A 23,565-nucleotide genomic window follows, 5' to 3' on the forward strand; every position below is an offset into this window, starting at 1 on the left:
CGGACTTCTTTCATTCATGGCAGTATATGTTAGGCAGCTGATCTTGAAAAAGGATCTTTTCTTTACAGACAGCCAGTGCCGTTACCTCAGTAGAGGAGATGAGGGTGAGCCTGCAGGTTGATTTAAAATCATTCTGACTGCTGTATTTTGTACTACCTGAAGTTTAGTCAATAGAGTCTCTCCAACTTCCGCTAACAGGGCGTTGCCATAGTCTAGACGACTAATTACTAGTGCCTGGACTAATGTTCTGCGATGTGAGATGGGAATATAAGGTAAAAATTTCCTCAAAAGTCGGAGAGCATAATAACAGGAACTCGTCATAGTTGCAATATGATCTTTCATGTTAGTAGTCGTAAATCCATTCTGTGAATACCAAAAGTAGTAAGTGCATTCTGTGAATACCAAAAGTTGTAAGTGCATTCTGTAAATACCAAAAGTAGTAAGTTTAGGATTTTGTCTTAAGTTAGTTCTGTGAATGGGCCTCATTGTCATTTATCGTGCCAATAGCTGAAATTCATGTAAATGTGAGACCTGTTGCATTGCAAATGCTTGTATTTTTGGTGCAATCAAAATTATGTAAATCCATCAAGAGGTTGTGCTTTAACGAAATGGCATTCATCTCCCAGACTCCAGCCACGGGCCTGCAAGTGGGGGCTGAGAGGTGAAATCCATGGGCTGCCATAATATAGCCCTCTAAAACCACCCCTTTAAGTAAAAGGGTGTGTGGTAAGGAAACGGCCACAACCTTCTGTCCATACCAATACTGCTTGTGGCATACATGCAAAAATTTTAGGAGTTGAAAGTTTGATATTATTAAAAAAAATGATCAGGAGAATGTGTTTCTCTCACTGACATCTATTGAAGCAGGGGCAATTTCAGGCGGGAGACAGCCAAAAAAAGCAATATTTTTGCTTAAAATATCAGGAGTCTTCCTCATGAACTGGGTCTATTGGCATGTATGCTTGTGGACAAGTTTCAAGGCTGGTGCTGCTAACAAACCGTTGTTGGGTAGGCAGCTAATGCACGATCTTCTCTTCTCCTCGGTTAACACATGTAATTCACAACACCTATTCAACACTCGGGAAGTAACAGAAACCAGCACACAGCAATTCCTCCCTCAGTGTGGGTGGGCGACTTGCCACTCATTGGCACTAGCGGACGTCCAGTGTGTAGTAAGCACGTGGGATAAAGCTGGAAGGACCACCAACAAAAGCTTTATCCTTTTCTGGCCCACAGCTGTTGTCACCTTTGTTTACATGACGTGCCCTGCTCCTTCGCCCGACGCTTCTGGTTACAAGCCTGCTGCAGTCACGCCACCACCACCAGCAAACAGGTCCGTCACAGCACAATGGCTGAAGTGGCCTGCTGCACAGAGCGCAAGAGAGTCACTTGCTGTACGAGCGCGGCAAATTAAGGCTTTGTTCGCCAAGAAAGATATTCGATCTAAAACACCCCAATTAAAAACACTAAGTGAACTTGTCGAAGATGACATCACTCCCTCCTTTTACAAACCGCTCTTTCAATGACCCTGAGGGGAACTATCCAGCGAGGCTGCTCTATTTGTGGAAATTAATGCCTTCTTCTGGACCGGTCCATGGCGCTATTAGAAGCAGATGCTGGGCCATCTTTTCGGGCCCCAAATATCTGGGCGGACAGCGGGGACGGAGCATGCTCCCGGATGTATAGCACCGGCGCAGAGTTCTGCCAGGGAAGAGTCTCTGTATTTTTCCATCCTGTTTTGTGACTGTGAAGGGAACAGCAAGATAAACATAAACGCACTAAATGGTGACTGGTTTTTTACAAACGTGTCACCAAGGCAGAGCGCCTCGCCATAATAACTATGCAGTCGAACCATGGCAGCTGAGAAGTCTACATACATCTGAATTTGCATTTGACAAATAAAACAAGCATTTGCAATGCAATAGGACTCACATTTACGCAACAACGGGGGGAAGCACGAACAACGGGAGTGCGGGCAGGGGGAAGGGGGAGAAGGGGTGAGAATGCACGGACAAAGTAGTGCTCACAGTCTAAACATATATCGTACTAGAAGTAAAGGGGCCAGTAGCCATGGGAGAGTACAAATGATGACATGGCCATAATGGGAGGGACTAACAAGTCTCATAATCAATCAGAAGGCAGCCTTCATGAAAGACAATGACACAATCCAATTACAAACATGGGCGGAGAGTGGGCAAAACTTCCACTCCATACTCCATTACTGCATGCTTCAAAGAGTGAGCAGCGCATGCGCACTGCCGCAATAGGCTCGACCTAAAAAGAAGGGCCAACATCGGAAATGGACTGACCCATTGCCACATGCAGTATGCTGTCACTGATGGAACCAGAGTATTTGGTGGATTTCTTTTCATGGCAAGAGAGGGAATCTTTCCAATGCTGCAAAGTTTATGCCATACAACTCTTTATTGTCAACCTGTAGCTGCTTTTTTGTAGCAATGAAACTAATTCACCTTCCTTTCACTTTCCACGCTGCACCTGTCAGGCTTGAACGCTACCCACAGGTAATTCAGTCTCTATATTTGGAATATGCAATGTTACAACGCATGCGATACATCGCATACCATTACAACGCAAGTTGTTACAAAACTACTTGCTGTAGGGGGCTCTGGAAGTTGGAATATAATAATTTACTATTTCAACTCTAGTCTGTGTAACAATAAGAAAGGTGTTGGATTTTAAATCCAACAAATTCTGCCCCCTACAACAAGTCGTTGTAACGACTTGCGTTGTAATGGTTTGCGATGTAACAACACAGTCATTGTAACAACTGCGTTGTAATGGCATGTGATGTATCACATGCAATGTAAACAATGTTTCCCCTATATTTGGCCTATATTCGTGGCCATTGAAACTTCAGCTGCTATTGCTACGTTTCGCTATGTCCACAATTCAGCTAAACTCATTGTACACATGGATGATAGAGCAAATGTCAAGGCTGAAGTAGGTATTGCTCTTCCTTCCATAAATTATTAATGGTTTAGTTCAGCTCACATTCTAGTTATAAATCTAACTTTGAGGCATTACATAAATTATCAATGTCAATAGCCATTTTAACATCAAATAATCACAGCCTATGATGGTATGACATCTGGGGATGTAAAACTCATCAGTATTATGACCAGATTTTGCATGAACTTTTTAGCTCAATTGCCTTTAACCCCTTCCATGCTGATGACGGCCCCCAGCCGTCATGGCACACAGTGCTCGTGTGCTGATGACGGCTGGGGGCCGTCATGACCACGCCCGCGATCGGAATGTCCAGCACAGGAGCGGAATTCCGGCCGCAGGTAAGGGGTTAACCTTCTATTAAAAATGACGAAGACTGCACTGCATGAAAAAATTGGTACACATTTCCAATCTATGGGGGATCGATAAGTAACAATGATGAATTGTCAAATCATTTAGAGCTGATTGCAGTCCATCCGTTTTTGTGGTTTTAAATACTTTTGTATTGTTTGCGTTGTTGTTATAGTTTGATCACCTGACCTACTATAGTAGGATTTTTTTTTTTAAGGATTGCAATGTTATGAAATAAGGGCAAACGTGTTTCTCTTTTCCTGCTCGTGACTGCATTGCCTTCCATCGGGGTACTGGCAGGGTGCAAGCCCACCCTGTATAAAGCAGGCAGTCCGACACTGTGGAACTAGCGGTCCTGTGGTAGCTGGGTTGCCGGTAATGTGTTTTTGATGGCAGGGCCAGTTAAGGCTCTGCCTTCGGACATAATCAGATTACAAAGTTCTATATGAGGTGAGGAAAGTAAGTGGTAGGCATTCGTAAAGCCGCCGAATTTCTTTATTACATCCACCTTTAAATAAGGCCATAGTTGTCGACCACCATGCTGAGATACATCATGGAAAAGAAGACTTGGACTTTCTAGTTCTGTTCTAACACTATACTTTATCTTTTGATTGGTAGGATTTTCTAACTGAAGTTCACAAGTACTTAGTCAAGGAGTACATATCTCAGATCATGAAACAGCGATTACGCCTAAAAAGGACCAACCGTGGCGAAGCAGCTGATAAAATGAGAGAAGAAGGAGAGTTTATAAACAGAAAAATCACAAAGCTTGTAAGTACTTTATTTTGTTGCTTTTGTTATTCTCTAAGTAGACAATGGTACTATTGCAAATAAATTATTTTCAGTAATATATATTTGTTTATAAATTCTATGTGCGTATCCATTGTACGTCTGAACATTTATGCCTAAGAATGCTAAGAATGTTGGTCTTCCGCCCTATCTCTTACTCAAATAACTTAAATGTTGCTTTTAATGCCCCTCATTGTAAATAATATTAGATTTTGCATTTTCAGTGCACGTACTTTATTCAAACTTGTAGTTTATCTACTAGCCTCTGTGGCATAGCATGTTTGATGAGATCCCCTTCTAACACAGGTCATTCTGCTCCAATCACTTTGGGCGACCCAAAGACACGGACAACGCGAGTAACAGACCTCGAATAAACAGGGGAAACACAGCAAGATTTGCAAGTCAAAATGTGAATGTGAGAGCCACCATTTTCAGTAGTTTATATGTCTGTCGTTTTATCCAAAAGTCATGAAGTGGCTATGATTCATGACTATTTCAAAGAGTTAAAAAAGTGAGAAAGGGATCAGTTTTCACTCATCTCTCACTGATTCTCCTTCACCTACCTCATCTCTAAATCTCATGTCTCCATCCCTCAACTCTCTCTACTACTCCTCTCTCTTACTCACTACTCTCTACCTCACTACTCTATCTCATTGGTCTACCTCAACTCTCACACACCACCTCATTATTTGGTCATCTGGGTTGATAGCGCTCTTACCTATGGAGATCACACCAAGGTGTCGATTCCGATCCGGTAAAATGCGCTCCGAATGGTCGTACGGAGAGTTTTTTCCCCGTACGAATCGTATCCGTAGACGTCCCGTACGTACGATGAAGTACGATCCGTACTAGGTGCCGAACTCCGTACGAGTCGTACAGGACTCCGTACGACTCAAATCTCCATACGAATCTCACTCGGAACCCGCTGTACGCGACATCGCGGCACGTTTTTACGACCCAGCAAGTACGATTCGTGCCGGGTACACGCCGTACGACCCTTTTCCTACGGGAGCCGAAAACAGTCGTAAACGCAGAGTTCGCGCCGAAACAGGTACGGAACGCCCCCCCCGGGTACGGCACGTACCCCCCATGATCGCAGGGGTACGCGGCGTACCCCTGTGGTCATGCGGGGTATGTGCCGTACACCCAGCGTACATGGGGTACGCACCGTACCCCATGTACAGTGGGTGTACGGCACGTACCCCATGTACGCTGGGTGTACGGCACGTACCCCGCATGACCACAGGGGTACGCCGCGTACCCCTGCGATCATGGGGGGTACGCGCCGTACGGTGTGTAGGTGATCGTGCGCTTTTCCGTACGAATCGGCGTGTACCGTACGAATCGCGTACGGGTCGGCCGATCGGGATCGGAATCGTCCGGTCGTACGGCGTCTGTACGAGTCGTACGGAAACGGCTCCGGATACGATTCATACGCCGGATTATTTTACCGGATCGGAATCGACCCCCAAGTCTGTTGCAGGTACCTGTTTTGGCTTGCTGCACAGCCTTAAACCCATATTGTTTTTTTTTTGCCCCCACACTGATTGTTCAAGCCATTATTATAGCCAGGCTGGACTATTGCAATGGTCTGCTCCTTGGCTTCAATAAATCCGTAATAAAATGCTGCAGCGCACTCTGAACACCGCAGCCCGCACGCTGTTTGCCCTGCCGAGGCACTGCTCGGCCTCCAGCCTTCTTTGTCACCTTCATTGACTGCCTATAGAGCAGAGAATCTATTTTAAAGCACTTTGCTCACAAAATCCTTGCAGGCTCTGGCCCAGCGATTTTGAGTGATCTTGCCATCCCTACATCCCAACACGTGCTTAATGCTCGGCCGACCTCCACCTGGCACGAGTCCCTTGGTTTCACAGAACCAGACCGTGAGGGCGTTCATTTAAGGTGCTGGCACCGACCCTCTGGAACTCTCTCCCTCATTCCATTAGAAGCATTTCTTTCCTCCTAGCCTTCAGAAGGGCGTGAAGACCTGGCTCTTTCGATGATCAGTAGCTTCCTTTCCCATCCTCTCTTCCTGGCAGGCTGCGCTGGGACGTCCCTTTGCCGGGACAGCCATGCGCTTTACAAATCATATAACATAACATAATATAACATAACAATAATAATTTCCCAAACACTCTCTCTACCTTCCCACCAATTCTTTTTTACTTTTTTATCTACATTACTCCTTTATCTCTGATTTTGTCTGTAATCTACATCCTTTTCGACCTGCGCTTTCTCACTCATCTCTCTTTGTACCTCTTTCTCTCTTTCAACTCGTCTTCTGTACCTCACACCTCTCTATCATTATACAATTCGCTACCTCCATTGTATCTCTTCCTCACCACTCTCTCTCTCTATCTCCCCCTTTTGCCCTATGTTAACTTTGCCTCTCTTTCGCTACATCAAATATGTTTCTCCACTGCACTTCTTTTCTCTCCACACTCCTGTTTCTACCCTTCACCTTACTCTAATTTTACCTCAATCTCTTCTTCACCGCTATCTCTACCTCGCATTTCTCTAGACTTTTCTCACTACATGACCTCTTTACCTGACTACCTTAATGCTCTCTGCTTCTACCTTTGCCTAACTAATCGCTCTTCCTGCCTTACCTCTCTCTTTCTCCCACTCTACCTTACCCACTGGTGAACATAACAATCCTCCACCTCTTTACCTTTAGCTCTCTACCCTAATCAAAATACCCAACCTGTCTTTCTACCTCTCTACCATTCATCTTTAACATTCTGTCTCTTTTTATAATTTTTTTCAGGCTACATCATTTTTCTCACTTTACCTTTTGTCTTTGCCTCCCTCACCTAGCTCCCTACCTCATCTCTATCTACCTCCTTCCTCCCTCAGCTGCCCCCTTTTACTGCACAATTCTCTTTAACTCTCTGTCACCTGCCACTTATTGCGTCCTGAGGTCAATGCCCTGCCAGAGAAGAGTACACATAGAAAGAGAAGAGGAGGTACCAGTCAGAAGAGATTAAGAATCAAACAGGAAAGTATCAGACTTCACTTCAAGTAATCCTTGAAGCAGTGCATTAATTGTTCCTCTTAATGCAAGAATGTCAGTTATAAATACTTATTTGTTTTTGATTATGAATATCCAACATAAATTCGATCCTCTATAGGCATATTTTATTTTAAAATAATGCATTAGTCCACAAAACATATTCCAAGCCACCCTTAACTTATAAACAGCAATGCATATGTTTATTTAAAATGAGATAACAGAATCAGAGAGCGCAGATGATACTCTCCAGATAGAGGTAGTGATAACATCAATAAAGTATTTTCATTTTAGAGGATGTAATGTCTCTATTAAGGTCCTGAAAAGCCAAACAACAGTAGGCCCTATTAATCAGTTGCAAGATGCAACTGTAATCACCTGAAAGTTTCTAAATCAAAGGCAGTCAAAGGATTTCTAGACTAGTCAATTGTATATCCAACAACCAACTCATGAAATAACAAAGTTTTTAATTAGAATGCCGCTGAACTAAGAATTGTTGGGACTGAAATAGGCACTAACAGAGAAGAGATGCAAAGGCCTTCATTATGACTTTTGTGGAAATCCAGATTAGAGTGAAAATTTGAGTTTTTAAAAACTTTTTTATTGGTTTTGCATAACATTCATACGAAGTATAAAAAAATAAAGGTAGAATCAATAGCAAGATTTTGGAGTCTATCACGCGGTACTCAAGCCATTCTTCATGTGGCCGTCCTATCTTTATAGAGTGGCCATGAAAATAGGAGTTTTTCTCCAGGCACAATTCTCTGGGACATAACTGGTAACATGTATTAATAGAAATAAGACAAAACATGCCGTAATTGGGAGCTCAACCCATATACTATGTGCTGTTTCTCACTCAGAGGCAGAATCTTGAATGAGTGGATAAACCTCACCTAATAATTACTGCTATTTGCAATGCTAGTATTTGGAGTTATCAAGCAAAATACCCGGACACTCAGAATAGGTGCCTAACAGTGTCCAAGGTCACATAAATGATTGTCTTCCCCTCCAAAGGAGCAGGCCTCCATGTGAACGAACTTAGAAATCTGCCAATGGCAGCCATTTGTTATGATCACATTGGAGTGATCCTTGGTACATCTCAAATAAGGGGGGACATAAACTCAATGGAATGATTCAATCCTTTTATATTGTCATCAGCCCTTTATTCCCTGGTGCCTCAGTGTCTCATGGAGGACGGTGAGGGAGGTGCAAAGGAAAAGCAGGAGAAAAGAAAGAAGCAGAAAGAGAAAGGCAGATGGAGGAATAGAGGAAATTGAAAAAAGATAATTCAATAGGATAAATAGAAAAAGAGAGGCGAGGGAATGTAGAGTAGATTTGGATGGAGAACTAGCTGGGAGAAGAAAATGATAAGAGGGAAAGAAGAGGTAGGAGAGAAAGGAGGATGAGAGATGGAGTAAAAGACCCAGGCAGATGGATTTGAGATCTGAAACTGTCCCAAGTCATGTAAGAGTAGTTCATGCAGTAATGGATTTCCTTTGCATTCTGGTTTTCATAGATTTTCATTTCACATTAAAGATTAAGGGATATAAGTATTCGAATTCAGAGTAAGAATAAAAAATGTTGAGTGGTTTTCAGTTGATATTTAGTAACCTGAAATGCAGGAGGAATGGGATGGGAAAATGAGAGGAAAAGCTAGAAAATGTGAAGGGGGACCGAAAGGACCTGGCAGATGTACAGAAAGACAAATAAGGAGAGCAAGGCATATAGAAGGCAGAGTGTGAGGTATTGTGGGTAACTGGAAAGAAAGAGGGAAAAGAAAAAGAAACGGGTAAGTGAGAGAGTTGGAGGGAGGAGAAAGGAGAAAAAGTGAACAAGTGTGTATATATGTGTGAGAGAAAGAGAGAGCGAGGTTGACCAACCGTCTTAAACCCTTAACCCTGCACTGGCATCTGCAGTGAAAGCTAATGAATATCCCAAATCTGCAGTGTTTGCTCACATTGTTAGCCTCAATGCTTAACCTAACTTTCACATGACCAGTATTCCGTTGCCAGACTTTTGCAATGTTAGCCCCCCACAAAAATCCTTGATTCTGCCACTTCAAGTACATGTTCTTTCCAGCACTGAGTTAGCCCTACCACTTTATCAGCATATATGTATCTTCACCTCACTCAGTACCATAACACCATTGCCAGATTCAGTGCATCCTTCCCCTCCTCTTATCAGCTTCATGCATCACCACCTTCAACAATGATCCGTTTCTTCGCTGATAGTTTGCATATATCTACATCCCTTACTAGAAGCCTCCAAGCAACACTATTACATCCCAGGACCAACATCCACTACCAGTCTTTTGTCATCCACACATGAGCATGTATCAGTCACAATTTACCATTCTCTGTGTTAGAATTTGGGTTTCCGATAGTCAGAGGTATGCACTCTTTCTAAGCAAGAGCCACAATCTTAGTCAGGGTAAGTTGGATACACATACTAAGTTAACCTGTGCTCACCCTCTGGTAGCTTGGCACAGAGCTAAGGTTAAGTTAAGAGGCAATGTGTAAAGTATTTGTTCAACACTTTAGAATGGTAAAACAGGGAAATCACCACACCAAAACATAACACACCTTATTAGAAAAATAGAGCTTAATTTATTGAACAAAACAAGTCCAAAACTATGAAAAAGCAATAAGTAGAACCGGAGTTATGAATTTCAAAATAATATCTTATAATATAGTTCTTAAAAGCATTAAGCAGCAACCAGGGCTATGTGGTCGTGCTTGACCGAGACAAATTAAAATACAAGCCTACCGCGACACAGGTTGGATACAGGGACTATCAACACAACAGGAGCTACAGGGGGAAAGAAAGGGCAGGCCGTCCCCACTCAACGCACTAACCACAAAAAGCCTGACCAGAAGAGACAACACCTAGTGCTATAACTTCAACACTTGAGGGGTTTCTATACTTTGCTACTCCCTCTCATCCGCATTTACTCATAATAGTCAAAGTGTTGTGGTGTGTCACTTTACAACAAGAAAATCTAATTACCATCATAGTGCCACCCAGAGATAGAGAAAAGTATGGGAAAGGAGAGAAAGCACCTCACGGTCATAACACCCAGGGGGTTGCTGGCTGGTACTCACCAGCACACCCACTTATCATCAGAGGTTACTTTCCCTCCAAAGAAAAAGAGTGTGTGTTCGGTCGTGAAAAAATCTCAAACCCAGTGAAGTAAGGAAAAAAGATAGCGAAACCTAGGTGTAAATAAACTATCCGTGCATAGTGTCATTACAAGTGCCCACTGGACCCCTGTGAGAATATAAACAAATAATTCTCACCATTAAAAAAACTGGTAAAGCTTACTAGCTAAGCGTAACTTTATTGAATGCTGTAAGCCTTCCCAAATTAAAAATGGTTCCAATCAAATGGTTTGATTTATATTCTCACAGGGTGCTTTCTCTTCTTTCCCACACTTTTCTCTATCTCTGGGTGGAACTATGATGGTAATTTGATTTTCTTGTTGTAAAGTGAACACCACGACACTTTGACTATTATGAGTAAATGCGCATGAGAAGGAGTTGCAAAGTATAGAAACCCCTCAAGTGCTGAAGTTATAGCATTAGGTGTTGTCTCTTCTGGTCAGGCCTTCTGAGGATACAGGGACTAGCCTTGTTCCTCTGCAAAGTATCTTGATTGTTCCATCAACTGAGCAGAGATACGTGGAGCAGAAGGCAATCCGACAGCCCCAAAATGCAAGACTTGTAGGCGATGCCTCATCGTCGAGCTTCACAAATCAGCGATGCCTCATTGTTGAACCCTTCTGTTGTAGGCAATGCTCTGTCATCAACCCACACAGCAGGCGACTGGGATCTCTTCGAAGCGGCGACTTATCAGTGTCAATGGAGTTGAGCCGGTTCCAACCAGTGCAACATCAGCGATGCATGAGTTTTCACAGTTGCAGCACTTTGTATTCACTTCCAAGGGCCCAGTACTGGATTGGCACCACTTGGCAGGTCAACTCTCAGATTGCAAAGGACAGGTGCTGCTGGGGGGTGGATTGAAGTCTTTGATGTGCCTGAGACTTCCACCAGGAGGCAAGTCTGAAAGTCCTTGGAATCACTTTGATTCTGGGGTGTAGAGATACAGGTCCAATCTTCTCACTCCTAGGCAAGGAGGGCAGCAGGTTAGGATCAGCAAAGCAGTAGTCCTGCTGATTCATTCAGAATGACTGTCCTTTCGGTAGTCCAGCTGTCTGTCTTCCTCACAGAGTATCCTCAGTTCCAGAAGTGTCTTGAGGTGGTCCTGTGCTTATACCTAGTTTTGCCTTTGAAGTGAGGGAGAATTCTAAGAGAGGCCTTAGAGTGTACAAAGGGCCTGTACTTCCTGCCCCCGCTCTAGACTCAATACAAGGGGGTATACAGCCCTTTATGTGGGGACAAGACAATGTAAGTGTAAGTGTCAGGCCTTCTTCCCTTCCTGCCCAGCATGACCCATCAGGATGGAGATGGCCCACCGGTCACACCTAAGTTCCCTTTGTGTTTAGCTGTCTAGAGGGAATGCACAAAGCCCAGCTGCCATCCAACCAAGCGTGTTTTCAGAGACAGGCAGAAAGCACCAAATAGTTAAAGTAAAAAAATGCCAATACGTGACATTTTCAGAATTACAACTTAAAATTGAACTTTTCCATGAATTAGTGTTTTAAATTGTTATTCCAGAGACATCAAACTTGGAAGTTCCATCTCTTTCCGAAACCTGGACCAACACCACCCCGGGACTGGACATCACCATCGCCATTCCCCAAGGATACAAGATCTTCAGGAAGGACCGCCGCACCTGCCCAGGAGGAGGAGCAATTTCCATCGTCCACAAATCTACCAACCGCCTGAGCACACTCCCCGATGACCCCACAGACCTGACCAGACCAGAACACCTTCACTTCAAGATACTGGCCAGCGAGGCGGAGCCAAGTCGGCATCGAAGATGGCCGCTCAGTCCCCCGGCTCCGTGTGTCATCTCCTCCTCCGGACGCCTTCCGCCTGCTGTCCTGAATGACAATGGACGCGAGCGGGCGCAGGAGCAGCTCCGGATCTTGATGGCGCGTCCCCGAGGTCTGTACTACCTCCACAAGGGGAGAAACGGAAGGTGGCGTTTGCGGCCTGTGGCAGCGTGAAGACCGGGGACTCGCCTGAAGGCTGATCCGGCCGCCAGTCGAACAACAACGGCCACCGGTTGCAGTGGGGGCCGGTCGGCGCTGGATTGAATCGGGTCGGCCGATTTTCGGGTCGCTCGCCCACCTGATGGGGGACATGCCTACGAGACCGACTATTCTTGGTTTCCCTGGGTCGTTTGTCCCCCCCCCCTTCTTGTTTTTGGAACTTTACTTGGCTGCCGCCGGGGACCGTGGCTGGTCCTGTCCCGCTCATTACGGGAGAATCCTGAACTTGAGCTCAGTTGCATTTTGTAGCGCGGCTTCCCCCGGCGGCGGTGTGTTTTTGGTCGAGTCTCCGCTGTTTCAGTGCCCTGATCGTTATCCCAGGACGCCTGATGCCCGGCTGCGTATACCTTGGACCTGATTTCGGATGGTACTTCCTCGGAACGTAATGGAGGGGGCAGAGTGCCACACCCGCGATACTACTCCCTGGCCTGATTCCTGTCCTATGGAGGAAGGGCGCTTGACGACATGGGGGACATGGAGCAGACCTACATCTTGGCGATTTCCCTGTTGCCTAAGCTAATCTCCGTTTTATTTGCTCGCAGGATGCCCGTTCACTGTGTGGTATGCTGGAGGGTGTTGTCTTTGTTACGGACCTACTGAGCCCGACTGGTGCGTTGCTTACCCAGGCGCGATAAGATGGCGCCGGTACTGATATCCTGTAACCTGTAACGTGGGCTCTCGAGCTGTCTCCAGTGGGTGACGTTTGTGATCTGTGACTATCCGTGGGCCCCTGCCTGGAACCGAATTAGGGACTTTGTTTTCACGCCATGCTGTTGATATATTTGGTTCTGCTCCGCCCTCTCTTTACACTGTGACGCTCTTTTCCCTGATCTGACTTTTTGATTGCGACGTGGCAATCATGTTGCTGTTTCAGGTTTGATCCACCACGCTGGCGGGGAGCGGGCGCGGATGTGGTCTGCTCGCAGTGTGACACTACAGACTTGATGTTGTTTCGATTTCCTCCGCTATCTTTAATCCTTATGATTGCTGACTTGGGGTGTGACGATTTGTTGGGCCATTGTGATGTGCGCAGGACGGGTCAAAGACAAATGCTGTTTCTTCCGTTTCGATATTTCCTGCCTGCGGGGTTCAAGGGGGATGTGTGACGTATTGCTTTATTTCTGTTGTCATGCTGGGCTGCTCCTGTGCCTCGTGCATTGTTCTATTCTGTTGCGTTCATGCGGGGGTGTATTATGTCCTGTCTACATTCGTTCCTTGCTGAGGGAGGGCCGGGGGACTGTTAGAGGGCTCCCCTCCATTTTCCATTTCCTTCTTTCTTCCCTCGCTTGGGTTCCTTCTTTAGACTAGGTGGGTGGTAGTTTCTTTTCTCTATCTTCTACATTTCGGGTTTCATGACAGGGGCGACAGGCACTCTGCTGAGGGGGAGGCCGTAGCTGGGGGCAGGGGTGCAGGGTGGGGGGGTATTCTTCGTTTTTCTTTCTCTTTTTCAGTTTCTAGGGCCTCTATTTCTTCTTGTTCTGCTTGCCTTTTTCACTTCTTTCTTTCCCCCTTTCTCTATGGGATTCCGAATGATGGGTGGTTTACCGTATGCTTTTGTGTCTTCAACCAGTATGGGGGATGTTCTAATGACTTCTTATTAGATCCAGTGGGCGGGTGCTGCGCGGGGGGGCGTGCTGTAATGTTTGTTGTTTATCCTGTTTTAATGCGTGTTCTTGCATTCGCCCCGCTTGCAGTGGTCCCGACTGTGCATATCCTGCTTTTTGACGTCCCCTACGCCTGGCGTTACTACATTGTATGTCATCGGATCCTGTTCTTTTTTTGATTCTTCTCATAGAAAAATGAAACCTCTCTTATCCTAGCGCCGTTATGGTGCGATAGTGTCCTGGTTGTTACTCTGGACTTTTTGAGGCGGGTTGTATGTGGTTTGCATTATTGATTTGCTCTGCCCGTCTTTGTGATGATAGCCGGCTATGTTTCTGCTGGCTGGTGATTGTATCTGCCTTATGTTACAATAAAGGTTTTCAAAAAAAAAAAAAAAAAAAAAAGATACTGGCCAGCCCTGTCTCCACCCTCAGAGGAACCATCATCTACCGACCCCCTGGATCCCGCTGACTTCTCACCAATTCCATCACGGACAGCATCTCCCTGCATGCCATCACATCCACCAACTACACCCTACTGGGAGACCTCAACTTCCACCTCGACAACCAACTTGACCCCAGCACCACATCCCTCCTGGACAACCTCCACAACATTGGACTCCGCCAGATTGTGACTAAACCCATGCACTCAGCAGGACACCCCCTCGACCCCCTCTTCACAACAGGAAACTCCATCACCTGCAGCCACACCACCGAACTCCCATGGACTGACCATCAATGCTTCCACTTCACCTTCAGAACTCCCATCATCCACAAACACCAGCACCTGCTCTCACGATGAAACAGGACCAGAATCACCGATGGCCAGCTAACTTCATCACTCAGCAACTCCACCCCAACCATCGCGGAAAACAACAACCCCAAAACCGCAGCCCGAACCCTGCACAGATGGAACTCCGACAGCGCCAACACCATAGTCCGCCTCAAGAAAAACAACACCCACGCCAAGAAAGCTAGATGGTTCACCACCAAACTTCAAGAGTCCAGACGCACTTTCCGCCGAATCGAAAAGGCCTAGAGGAACACCAAATCCACAGAAGCCCACAACAACTTCAGAGCTGCAACCAACGCCCACCACCAACTCATCAGAAAAGTGAGGAAAAAGGCGATTCAAGACAGAATCTCCACTCATGCACACAACAGCAAAGAACTCTTCAACATCATCAAGGAGTTCGCCCAACCCACCAGCGAGTCCACCGACATCCCTCCCTCACAAGACCTCTGCGACAATCTCAGCACCTTTTTCCACCACAAAATCAAGAGCATCTACGACAACTTCGACAAAGACAACCAACAAACTGAACCCTCACCATCCACCTCCGACACCCTGAAGCCAGCGATTGACAACTGGACAGCCCTCATCACCGAAGACACACTGAAGATGATGAAGTCAATCCGCTCCAGGGACCCCACAGACCCCTGCCCTCACCACATTTTCAACAGAGCCGCCGACACCATTGCACCCATGCTCTGCCACACCATCAACTGCTCCCTGGCAACCGCCTCGTTCCCTCGACTGGAAACACGCTGAGATCAACCCCCTCCTGAAGAAACCCTTGGCGTACCTCACCGACCTCAAAAACTACAAACCCACCTCCCTGCACCCGTTCCCATCGAAAGTCATTGAGAAAGCCATCAACATCCAACTCGCCACATTCATCGAAGAGCACAACATCCTCAACACCTCTCAATCTGGCTTAAGAAAAAAACACAGTACGGGAACTGCCCTTCTCGCCACAACAGACGACATCCGTACCTTACTGGACAAAGGAGAAACAACAGCCCTCATCCTCCTCGATTTTTCAGCGGCGTACAATACAGTCTCTCACTGCCCCATAATACGCAGACTGCACGACGCAGGGATCCAAGACAAGTCCCTCAACTGGATCCGCTCCTTCTTCTCCGACAGAGCGCAGTGGGTCAGACTCCCCCCCTTTCCTCTCCGACCCTACACCTACCACCTGCAAAGTCCCCCAGGGGTCCTCCCTCAGCCCTATGCTCTTCAACGTCTACATGGCTCCGCTTGCCCCCATCGTCAGAACTTACAGACTCAACATTGTGTCATACACAGACAACACCCAACTCATCCTCTCCCTATGCAACGGACCCAGCACCGCCAGACACAACTTTTGAGAAGGCATGAAAGCCATCGCCAAATGGATGAAAAACAGCTGATTACAACTAAACACCAACAAAACGAAAGTACTCATCATGGGCCCAACGCCTGGAATGACACCTGGTGACCCCTGCCCTCGGAAGCCCGCCCGCCACCACGGTCCACGCATGCAACCTGGGAATCATCCTGGACTCATAGCTCAAAATGGACCACCAGATCAACTCCGTCTCGTCCTCCTGCTCCCATACCCTCCGCCTCCTACGTAAGACCTTCAAATGGATTCCCCTCGAACACAGAAAGATCGTCACTCACGCCCTGATCACCAGCATGCTCGACTACGGCAATGCACTCTGTGCTGGAATAAACAAAAACCTCACCCTCAATCCACAGAACATCCAAAACTCCGCCACAAGACTGATACTCAACCTGCCAAGACGTTTCCACATCTCCCACCACTGCACACACTCCACTGGATCCCCATCGAAGCTAGAGTCACCTTCAAGATGTTAACCCACGCTCCCAAGGCCCTCCACGACACCAGACCAGCATACCTGAACAGCCGACTCAAATTCCACGCACCCCAAAGGAACCTACGATCAGCCCAGCTCTCCTACGCCGTGGTCCCCCACACCAGAAAGACCAGATCGGGCGGCTGCTCCTTCTCCTTCCGTGCAGCCAGAGCCAGGAACGACCTTCCGCTCCACCTCAGACAGATAACATCGCTCCCCATCTTCGCAAGAAGCCTCAAAGCCTGGATCTTCGACAGATCCCCTCCTTGATGGACTGGAACCTGCGACCCCCAGCACCTCGAGACCCTTACGGGTGAGTAGTCGCACTTAACAAACACCTGATTGATTGATTGATTTTCCAGTTGGAAAGTCCACCTTTTGAAAGTAATATGGTAATCCCAATGTTAACCTAAGGGAAAGATAGGCCTTCCAGTAGTGAAAGTGAATTTAAGAGTATTTTCACTACCATGATATGTACATGTCCTACTTTTTAAATACATTCTACCCTGCCATTGGGCCTTACGGGTGAGCTATATGTTTTTAAAAGTAAGGTTTGGGCCAGGCAAGAGAGTTAACTTGCTAGATCGACATAGCAGTTTAAAACTGCACACACAGGCTCAATGGCATGCCTGAAACATGTTTAAAGGCCTACTGAAGTGGGTGGCACAATCAGCGCTGTAAGCACACTTTTAACATTTAATTTACAGGCCCTAAGCACACATAATTCACTTTACTATGAACTTATCAGTAAATTTAGTATGTCAATTGTGTATAAGCCAATATTACTGTGTTTTAAGTACAGAGCACATGCACTTTAGCACTGTTTAGCAGTGGTAGAGTGCCCTGAGTCCTAACTCCAGCAACAATGAAGTTAGCAAAACAGGAGTTCAAAAGACAAAAAGTCAGGCAGACTTGGATGCGAGGTCTGTCCAGTTCATTCTTCAGAGTCCACATACCACGTAAGATCAGTTCCTTTAAAATCATTCATACAAACATTTCTTGCAGTATTGCTTGTGTTAAAGATTGTGGCATAGGACTGACTCCTTCCACCCATGAGAATGTGGAACTTGGCACCATTTACAGAGTCAGCAGTTAGTCATAATTCGGATACAGCCAACTTAATCGATTCTCACACCTTAGATATACTATTTATCACGGAAACTTGGGCGGGCGAAGCCTCTGGCATAGACCTGGCATTGGCCCTCCCGGGGGGCTACTCCATAATTCGGGCATACAGGATAGGAAAAAGAGGGGGTGGGCTAGCCATCATTTATAAAGATGGCCTACAAGCTAGAGGATCGACCGCAGGTAGCAGCCCGGACTGCGAGATTCTACCCTTTGATATCGCTATTACAAAAAACTACGCCTTTAAAGGCCTCTTGCTATACAGACCCCCAAAAGCGAAAAACCCCCAGACACAACTTCTTGACCCTTTCCTAAAATCTAGCCTATAAGAGGCTAACTATACCATACTGAGGGACTTCAATCTTCATTTAGAAAAAAACACAGACAGAAATACGCTGCTCATCTCACAGACCATGGCCAGTTGCTCACTGACACAAAGGGTCCAGAGGGTACCCATTCCACTGGGCATACACTGGATGGAGTTTTCTCCTCCAACACCAACTTAACGATTGATGAAATTGTTCCGGTACCTTGGTCGGACCATAAAGTCATCAAGTTCTCCCTGGCGATTAAGCAAGCCATAAGGACAAGGCCGACGCAAGTAAGACACTATACACATCAGGACTGGGCCAAAATAAACGTACCCAATTTACAGGAACATCTGGTGCTGTCGACCCCCAAACTAAACCCTGATTGTAACATAACTAATGAGCAAATAAATAACTGGATCAAATCCGCGGTTCTAAAAGCCGCCCCCATAAAAAAGTCGAGCTCAAGAAGAAAGAATATCTCAGAACCGTGGTTCTCTGAGAAATTAAGGCTACAAAAACAGACATGCAGGAGGACCGAAGAGAAGTGGAGAGCCAACTTTGAAGAAGGGGCTAAAGAAACCTACCGTAGGACTCTGGTGTCCTATGAAAAATTAATTCTGGAAGAAAAATCTTCCTATTTTGTTAAGAAAATCAATGAGGCCAAAGATCCTTGTAAAGAACTGTTTTCTACGGTCAATAAATTGTCTAACCCTGATGCTAACACCCAAATGGAGGGGAGCACTGTATTCTGTAATACACTGGGACAATTCTTTGTCAACAAAGTGAAGACAGTATACAAATCTGTTAGATCCACCAATCACGACAACGCTCCACAAACAGAGGCTTATTCCTACCTCTGTGGGTTTAGAGAAATTGGAGACTCAGGGTTCAGGTTTACGACCCCATCAGGAGAACAGATTCATCAAATAATTCTGGAAACTAGGTCTGGAGGTCTCACGGACCCGTGTCCACCTAAGGTCTTCCATCTGTTCCCAGAGCTACTAAGTAAACAACTCCAACTACTTTTTGATAAAATAATACAGGCACGCATCTTCCCGGATGTTTCTAAAAAGGCATCTGTCACACCATTGTTGAAAAAGCCTAATCTGGATCCCTTAGACCCAGCTTATTACAGGCCAATATCAAGAATACCGTTTCCAGCAAAAGTGCTGGAAAAGATTCTAAACTCACTGCTGACAGGGTTCCTCAGATCCACCCACGCCCTAGACCAATCGCAGTTCAGGTTTAGGGAAGAACACAGGAACGAGACAGCATTGATCATGGCAGTGGAAGAGCTCAGGAGTGTACTGGACGCAGGCGGGAAGACTGCCTTGATTCTTCTAGATCTATCGGCAGCCTTCGATACCGTTAACCATGATACACTCCTGGCTCGCCTCGCCGATCAGGGGATCCACGATTCTACCCTGGCTCTGGTTGCATCCTTCCTTCGAGATAGAACCTTCACAGTTAAAATAGGGGATTGTACCTCCAAATCCTTTAAATCTCCATGGGGGGTGCCTCAGGGCTCCTCCCTAAGCCCCACCCTTTTCAATATATAAGTAGCCCCGTTAGCTACAATCATCAGAAACTGTGGGTTTCTTCCGGTCTCCTATGCCAATGACACCCAAATAGTGGTGTCCATCTCCACCAACAGAGATGTGCTACTTTTAATCAGTGCTTGTAGTGGAAATAAAAAAGTGCAAGTACTCGATATCCCAGAGTACCTGTCTGGTTCTGAAAAGTGCCAGTATTCCCCCATTAAAAGTAGACCTTCCCTGAAGAGAATTGCAGGTGCACTCCCTTTATGTAAATGTGCTACAGTGAAGACAATAACTTCCCGCCCAATAAAACCATGAAACTTTACAAGCAAATTAGGGTTAAAGGGCACTTCCGATTACTAGGACAGCAACATTTATATTTGATTATAAAATATATCAGTGCACATTGTACTATACAGATGGAGAGAAAGACATTTGATGCTAAAGTAATAGAGAGACAAGATACTGTATTCACATCTCCAGACACTTTAGGCCGTCCTTAAGTGTAGCATCCATCTCTTTAGGGTGAATTTTCTCTTATTTTAAATAGGGGTGGGCGGTACTTGCAGAGTTGCATTCCACGGAATTTAAGAGAGTTATACTCTGTGGGAATCTGCAGAGTTCTGCAAATGTGCAGTATTAGGCATGTTGCACTGCTCATGTTACTTTTTTTAGCGCCTGGAACTCATTCAGTGCGGAAAAATCAGCCCAAAGGGCACCACCTGGTGCACCAGAGGTTGCTGATTCTCAAGTTTGAATTTCCTACTGGAAGTAGATTTTTTCATTGAGCTGCAGCTATCTGACTGCAAGCGGTCGCAACTACCCGCATTGGGGAAATCTCGTCAGGTGCCCTTCTCGCAACTAAAAATTACGTTACGGGATGTTAAATCTTACTTGAGCTCGCCATCTTACTGTTGGTGACTCGCTCGTGAGAAAAAACGTCACCGCATGGCTCTTGGTGGAATTTGGCCAGAACTCTGCATTGCATATGATAACGTAAAATTTTACTCCTAGCCTTCCCTACTAACTTCAACTCAGATGGTCTTTTTATAGCCTACAAATAGTGTTTGAGGGGAATAAACCAATTCAAGGTCATACTCTCAATTTTGTCATTCTTTTAAAGGACCACAGACTCCGACTTTAAGTTTTGTGGATTTATCATAAGGCCAAAAATAATTGAATATAAACACACCTCAATATCAGAGTATACAGATACATACAAATCAATACAGACCCGAATCCACTAATATAATTAATTCGACACAAAAGGCATAATATGATGAACTCCAAAATCACCTGATATGGTCCTCACCAGCGAGCATCTAGGCAGCTTTTCCTCACGTGCTTTCGGACAAGCACCCAATCTCCAGTGTTAAGGCCATGCAGCAGGTCTCTCGAGGTAGGTGCAGTCGTAGCCTCGACCTGATGGGACACAAAGTTAACCACGTCAGCCAGTCCCTTACAATAATCCAAAACTAGATAATCTGTGATGTTTATCAATGCTGTAGCTGGCACCATAGGCAATTCCATAGCTCTTGCCATCAATATCTCATGGGGAGAGAGCCCTGTCCTCCTATCAGGAGTACTACGCAGACTCATCAGTACCAATGGCAGTGCATCTGGCCAATTCAAAGTAGTCGACGAACAAACCTTTGATACCCTTTCTTGATTGTTTCATTTATCTGCTCCAGAAGACTAGAAGCCTCTGGCCCAAAGCTACAGTGCAATCTCTGTGTTCCACTGAGGTCGGAAATCCAAACCACGGAATCAGCTCCATTAACAGCAGTTTTTCCACTGTGAGACTGTCACATCGTCTAGTTGGATATGCCTCAACCCAATATGAAAAGATACACACCACCACCAAAACATATATCAACCTATTGCACTTTGGCTTCTCGATAAAGTCCAACTGTATCCTATTGAAAGGGCCTCCTGATCTTCCAATGTGACTCATCGCAACCATAGTCCTCTTTCCCACATTCAATTGTTGACATGTAACACACCTGTGACACACTGCTTCAGCACACACACAAAATCACGAGTTAAACCATGTTTGCCTGAACACTCTCACCATTGCATCTCTCCCAAGATAAACTGCTCCATGAATATGCCTTGCCATATATATTCAATCTTTATTTCGGCCGTTGGCCATCAAAGATATACAGTAAAACATGTATAGTCACTATAAAATCAACATACATAATCAATGACAGTATAAAACCTTAAAATTACTAATAAAACTACTTTAAAAACTGTGAACCTTAAGATTAAGAGGGAGCCTGCATCTTCAAAATGTGAGTGCGAGTATGCCAAACATTAGTGAGGAACTTTGCTAGTGCAAATACAGTTAAACTGGAAACATCGGTTTTTAGGATTCTGTACATTGGGAGGTACTCCCTACCACCCAGATTTCTGATCAATGGTAAGAGCCAGTATTTCCTTGCTGCCTTATAAGCTGGGCAAAACAGAACCACGTGTAAATCACTTTCCTCTGCCGCAGTGCAAGCCGGGCACTGCTTGGTGGAGGGAGGCGATGACCAGGAACTGGTAAAGGATCGTAAAGGCAGTGTGCCGTATCTCCATTGGAGAAACAGCTTCCTGGCCAACACGGGAGAGACGGCATCTAAAACTCTCTCCTGCCTGTACAAATCCTTGCTTTGCACAAAGACAGAAGTTAGTGACCCTTCAGACTGACTGTCTAAGGCCGTGGCTAATTTATGTTCATGATAAGCGCTAGCCAGACCTTTCCTTGAGATATTTAATGAGGCATTAGCAGGGTTAGACCAAAGGTCGGGGAACCCCAGTACCGTACAAGAATTTTGAATGTATTTTATCCAGGGGATCAATAGCGCTTTCGGGTGGGTCAATAGCTCCATTAGTTCCGCCCTATAGGCGAGAAGTTCGTTGCTACTCCACAGCCTTCGCCAGAAGGCTATAGGTCTCAAGCCTAGTTCGTCAGCTATGGGGCGCAAGCCCAGATCTAGCCTCAGAGGGAGGAGCGGGGTGCTGGGTGGAAGTGCGACTATCTGTCTGATGAATTTGTTCTCTGTTAGAGACAGACTACGACATGATGTGTGTCCCCACGATTCCGCCCCATACATAGTAGCACCCCTGGTTTGCGCTTTGTAGATCTGGATAAGCGACCCCAGTAGTCGGTATGTGGAACCATTTAACATCCGCGTGATACCCCCTGTGGTCTGTATCAATTTTAGATTGGCCCTGCTCTGGTGTGATCCCCAAGACATAGTTTCATTGAGAGTTACACCAAGATAGTCAAAAGTGGAAACTCTCTCGAGCCGTGAGGCTCCCAATAGCGGATTTGGGCGCAATTTATGACTTGGGTTCAAAACCATAAACTTAGTTTTGGCCGCATTAATTTCTAAGCCTCTGTCAGTGCAAAAGGCCACAAATGAATCGAGGATCCTCTGTATCCCCATTGGAGTTTTGGACAGCAGCAGGGTGTGATCTGCAAACATAATTGCAGGCACCCTACTGCCGTTTAGTTTAGGGGCGTCAGTGTATTCAGTTGCATTTAGGTGGGCGATCACCCCGTTGACAAAGAGGCAGAACAGGGTCGGTGCCAGCACACAACCCTGTCTAACCCCTCGGTCAACGGGGAATCTATCTGTCAGAGCCCCAGACCTCCCGCACCTCACTCGAGCATAATTATTTTCATGCAGTCTCTGCAAGATTATCAGGATGTCCGGGGGAGCCCCCATCTCAGCCAAGACGCTCCACAGTTTCACTCTGGGCACCAAGTCGAACGCGGCCCGCAGATCCACAAAATTGTGTATAGGCTGCCGCCTTCGAATACCGCTGCCCTCCAGTAAATAATATTCAATCGAAAAACCTGGTCCATCGTGGAAACACCCTTTCTAAATCCCGCCTGATATGCCTTGCAATTGGGTTCAATAAACAATTGGGTAACAATGTCCTTCCATCTGTTGACACCCAAATGCCATCTTCCCTCTTTTCACAGCCTGCTCTAACCCATGATATAGCTTCCTCCTCTGAGACCTCATCCTGCAGCCGCTTCACCTCATCCCAAGTATCG

The 23,565-nt window shown here is 45.9% G+C and overlaps 1 protein-coding gene across 2 annotated transcripts in view; it reads left to right on the top strand.

Moving 5' to 3' along the window:
* Positions 1–23,565, top strand: part of EXOC3L4 (exocyst complex component 3 like 4) — a 482,394-nt gene that overhangs the window by 417,400 nt on the left and 41,429 nt on the right. For both annotated transcript variants that reach the window (XM_078660229.1, XM_078660230.1), the window contains one exon: positions 3,937–4,089. In XM_078660229.1, coding sequence (XP_078516355.1) covers positions 3,937–4,089 — 153 coding nt within the window. The remainder of the gene's footprint in view (positions 1–3,936; positions 4,090–23,565) is intronic.

Source organism: Lissotriton helveticus, chromosome 9 (genome assembly GCF_964261635.1).
Source record: "Lissotriton helveticus chromosome 9, aLisHel1.1, whole genome shotgun sequence".
Lineage (NCBI taxonomy): Eukaryota > Metazoa > Chordata > Amphibia > Caudata > Salamandridae > Lissotriton > Lissotriton helveticus.